Here is a 4,474-nt window from a genome sequence, read left to right as displayed (position 1 = left end):
GGGGGAAGCTTCCCTGATTTCGTCGCCCACGATTTGCTCACTTCCCTGCATAAATACGAAACGAGCCTCGCCCCTTCTCCCCTTACCTTGCCTGTGTCTGCCTTTGCTGCCTTCTAGCTGTTGCTAAAGAAAAATAGAGAGCACCGGGAAGAAGGGAGAGAGGGGGGAGTGAGAGGCAGAAAGCGAGCCTTACCGCCGTGGTCGCGACCTCCACCGCGTGCATGGCCAACGTCGTGGTCCTCCCGGCGGACCCATGGGATCGGTCTGATGTGACCGTGGGAGTGCTGCAGTCGCTTGTCGACGATGGTCTCCTCCGCCCGATCACCGATCCCAGCAGGCCGGAGTGGATGGCTCCGGGAGGCGAACCAGAGCCGAGGCCTCGCGACGGCTACATCGTGAGCTTCGTGTCCTTCCACGAGCGTGGTTTCGGCCTTTCGGCAGATCGGTTCATGCGGGCGCTCCCGCATTACTATGGCGTGGAGCTCCACAACTTCAACCCCAACTCCATTGCACAGGCAGCCACCTTCGTCGCCGTCTGCGAGGGGTACCTAGGAATCCCTCCCCATTGGGAGCTGTGGCTTCACCTGTTTCGGGCGACACATACCACTAGGCCGACGGGTATGACGGGCACGAGGAAGGCGACGAGGACCGGCGGCTGCACTCTCCAAGTGCGTCAGGACCGGCTGAACCTCTACATCCCAGCCCAACTCACGTCGTCCAATTGTCGCTGGTACTCCAGCTGGTTCTACCTCCGCAACGACGACGGCGGGCTTCCTCCTTATACTGGGAGGGTAGTGGAGGTTCAGCCGGAGCACTGGCGGTATGGCATCCCGAGCGAGGAGCAACACAGGCTGTGGCCACTGCTGAAGGCGCTGGAGAGGCTGCGCGATCGTGGCCTTACGGTGGCAGTGGTGATGATGGCCTTCCATCGCCGGAGGGTGCTACCGCTGATGGCGCGGCGGCGACGTTTGTTCGAGATGACGCCGGACGAGCCGATTGATGGCATCCGGATGTCCGCCGCGCCCCTCTCCGACGAGGAGGTTCTGCGCCGGGTGAACGAGGCGGTCGAGGGGCGGCAGAAGATCGGCGGCCTGTCCCCGTTCCCGATGCGCCCGACGCCGGGGTACCTTTCCCTGGTGAGTCATGTGCGGCTGTAGCCTCTGAGGCCTCCTTGTTCCTCTCCTTGGCCTGAGCCCTTATTCGTATTCGTCGTTTTTTTTGCAGGGGATGAGGGACATACGAGCCTCCCCACCGCCCATCCCCGAAGACGCACAGCGGCGGGTGGTGAACCGGGCGTACGTGGAGGCCCAGAAGAAGAAGAAGGACGCTAAGACAGCAAAGCGTAAGAAGAAGATCGTTGAGCGCGACGCTCTGGAAAAGCGTCGCCGGAAGCAAAAGCTCGAGGGTCTCCCCGTGGAGGCGTCTCCGTCGACGTCGGTGGAGGATTCGAGCGGCGACGATGGTGGTGAGGGGGGGCGGGGTCCCCTCGACCACCTCCCTGATGTCAGGGAGATGGTTCTTGGGGTGTCGGCAGGCGGTCCGGCGTCCCAAGGAGGAGGAGAAGACTGCGACTTGGGGCAGATGAGCGCCCGCCCCGCGGCCGAGGCCGATACGCCCGAGATGAGGGCGTTGGGAAAGTGTGCCGTCAGCCCGCTGGGCTCGACGGCAGAGGTGGAGCAGGCGGCTGCGGGGCCGGCTCCACCGAGGGTTGAGCGAGCGCCGGAGTCCGGCGAAGGTCGGCCGGCCTCGGCGGACACGGGGACCGCGCCACCGCCGCCGTTGCAGAGGAGGGACGTGGTGAAGAAGCGGTTGAGCATCCGCTCGGGGTGAGTATTTCGCTTACTGAAGTCTTTTAACATCTCCTGCTTTTGTTTTGGTCGCGGGTCTGACCGTGTTTTGCCCTCAGCCGGAAGCGTCAGGCGGAAGTGCCTGCCTTTGCGCCACGCAAGGCACTCAAGGTGGGCACGGGTTCCATCGCCCCAGGGGCGGTGGAGGCACAGGAGTTGGTCACCCAGGTAGGGGCTACCCAGGCGGCTGTGGGGTGTGAGGAGGAGGAGGAGCCTACACTCCGCGAGGCCATAGCACCTGCAGCTGTCGAGGCCACTGTGGGTGTGGCCGAGACCCCCTCGGCCGTGGAGGCCACCGAGGGCGAGGTCGAGGTCGAGGCCCCCTCGGTTGTTGAGGCCACCGAGGGCGAGGTCGAGGTCGAGGCCCCCTCGGTTGTTGAGGCCACCGAGGGCGAGGTCGAGGTCGAGGCCTCCACGGTTGCCGAGGCCCTCCGGACCTCAGGGGCCGAGGTGGTGGAGATCGCGGCGCCCGGGAACTTCGGGGCCGAAGTGGTGGAGGCCGGAGTGAGTGTGGCGAGGGCGGCGGACCTGGAGGTGGAGACGGAGGCGAGGCAAGCCTCAACCCTGCCGCCAATTCAGAGCGCGCTTCCGGTACAGGGGAGCGCCCGGGAGGCGGAGGTCCGCCCGATCCCTGCCGATAATGCTTCTCGGGGGAAGGGGGTGGCCGATGCCGGGGCGGCCAGCGCCGTGGAACAGCCAGCTTTGGCTTCGGGCGAGGGAAGTGCGGCCCTCGTGCGAGTGCGGCCTGAGCCATACGGGTGGGATCACCCGCGCGTCTGGTGGCGGAGCCGGGACAACCCCGAGGGGGAGCCCATCTTTGCACTTGAGGACGTGGCCGAGGGGGGTCGCTGGGACACCCTCGAGCAATACCGTAGCCTGGCGGAACGGTCGCTGCGGACAGCGCTGTCCGTCGTGGCCAACGACCTGCCCGGGGTCTCGCAGGTACGTATCCCCCTTTTCTCGTGTGACGTCGTCTTTCTCCGGGTTTATTCGTAGTGCTCCACTTGTGTTCTGCCTATCCAGGAGCTCGAGGCCCGATCCTTTGGGAAGTCACTGTTCCTTCGGCGGGAGAGGGGCGTCTGGGACGAGCTCTGTCAGTAGAGGGAGCTGCTCGCCCACGCCAACGAGCTTCTGTCGGCGCGGAGGCGGAGGATCTCCGTCTTCGCTGTGACAACCGGGAGGCTGAGGCGGCCACGGCTCAGGGGCAGGTCGCCCCTTTGGCGGCACGGGTCAAGGAGCTGGAGGAGGAACTGACCCGTGAGGCCGACGAGCGAGACGCCTCCAACTCCCGGGCGGAAGAAGTGAGGGCCACCGCCATAGCCACCGCCGGGCAGCTGGGTGCGGAGCAGCAGGCGCACGAGCTGACGAAAGGTGCCTTGGCAGAGGCTACCAAGGCGGACGAGGCTTCCCAAGGCGAGGCCCTAAAATGGAGGGAAAAGGCCGAGGGTGAGTCCTGTTCCCTTTGTTTCGTTCGTCTTTTCATGCGTTCGACACCTGACTTCTTGTCGCGACGTAGAACTGGAGAAGGAGGCTTCCAGGGTAGCCGAGGCCTCTCGTGTCGAGGTCCAGCGCTGGAAGGAGAAGGCCAAGGGTGAGTCCCGCAGGCCTCGCGCCCCCGTTTGGCTTGTTTTCTTTGACGCTTAATCCCATTCTACTTGTTTTGGCGCAGGGTTGGATGATGAGGTTTCGTGGTTGACCGAGGCCTCCGTCGCGCTGCAGACAGTGCTCGATCGCGAGATCGAGGAGCACGAGGTGCTGCAGAGTGCCGCTCGCGCCATCTGTGAGGCCCTGGAGATGGAGGGGGTTCAATCAGGCAGCTCCCTTAGGAGCCGCCTGACTATGTTGATTGGCCAAGCGCGTCAGCGACTGCGAGAGGCGCTACACACAGACGTCAAACGCGCCCTGGCCGTCGTCTCTTCGCACTACGCCGGCGTTGATGTCGAAGGCGTCAGTGACGGCTATGTCCTGTCCGAGGATGCCGTCGAGGCCAAGGAGGAGCTGACGAGGCTGGAAGCGGCAGTCGAGGGCCCCGGCATGGCGTTGGCGAAGCTATTCGAAGAGGAGGTGGTCCCTCCTTCGCAGTCTGCCGACGCGGGAGACCCTGCGCCTTGACCTGGGCCGAGGGGGCCATGTAATAAGTTAGATTTATTACTGTATCATGACGTTTGTGGCCGTCGAGGCCTTTGTCAGGTGCTTGTATATATACGTTTTTTCTAATCGCTTTATTGTATTTCCGAGCCTCTGTCCTCTGTCTCGCCTCCGAATGTATCATCTGTAAAAACTCCCTTGGAGCCTAAGTTGTCCCTCGGGTAAAAGGTGGTGAGGGAGTTGCCGTAGCCTGGAGGCGTAGGTCGTTCTCACAGCTCGGCCGGCCTTTTAGCCTTGAGACATACTTTTGGTCCTTAGGTTCTTTACAAATGATCTGTTAGAGCGCGCTAGAGAGAGTTTGGCGTAGGAATTTAACTGAAAATCGATTAAGAAATGGTGTCCGGGACTTAGGGGGGTTCCCCCCCCCTTCTAGCCCCCGAGGGAGGCTCAGCCCTGCGGAGGCATGGCCGAGTCTCCCTTGAAGCGTTATCGTAAAGCGTTTTACCTTCTGTTCCAATTTCTAGACAAGTCCTTTGAAA

General features: G+C 63.1%; 1 protein-coding gene across 1 annotated transcript; it reads left to right on the top strand.

The window, feature by feature from the left end:
- Nucleotides 1-221: 221 nt before the first annotated feature.
- On the top strand, nt 222-3,959 carry LOC136480537 (uncharacterized). Its single transcript, XM_066478051.1, has 6 exons — nt 222-1,136; nt 1,225-1,826; nt 1,907-2,793; nt 2,871-3,293; nt 3,364-3,438; nt 3,517-3,959. Exons 1-6 carry the CDS (start codon nt 222-224, stop codon nt 3,957-3,959), a joined length of 3,345 nt encoding a protein of 1,114 aa, XP_066334148.1.
- The last annotated feature ends 515 nt before the right edge of the window (nt 3,960-4,474 follow it).

This window comes from Miscanthus floridulus, chromosome 9, assembly GCF_019320115.1.
Source record: "Miscanthus floridulus cultivar M001 chromosome 9, ASM1932011v1, whole genome shotgun sequence".
Classification (NCBI taxonomy): domain Eukaryota; kingdom Viridiplantae; phylum Streptophyta; class Magnoliopsida; order Poales; family Poaceae; genus Miscanthus; species Miscanthus floridulus.
This window is presented reverse-complemented; position numbering and strand designations above follow the sequence as displayed.

Excerpts from the sequence above, each read along its gene's own strand:
- LOC136480537 (XM_066478051.1), top strand. The coding sequence starts at position 222 with ATGGCCAACGTCGTGGTCCTCCCGGCGGACCCATGGGATCGGTCTGAT. Across the intron at positions 1,137-1,224 it reads CGCCGGGGTACCTTTCCCTG|GGGATGAGGGACATACGAGC; the intron begins GTGAGTCATGTG and ends TTTTTTTTGCAG. Across the intron at positions 2,794-2,870 it reads GCCCGGGGTCTCGCAGGTAC|GAGCTCGAGGCCCGATCCTT; the intron begins GTATCCCCCTTT and ends CTGCCTATCCAG.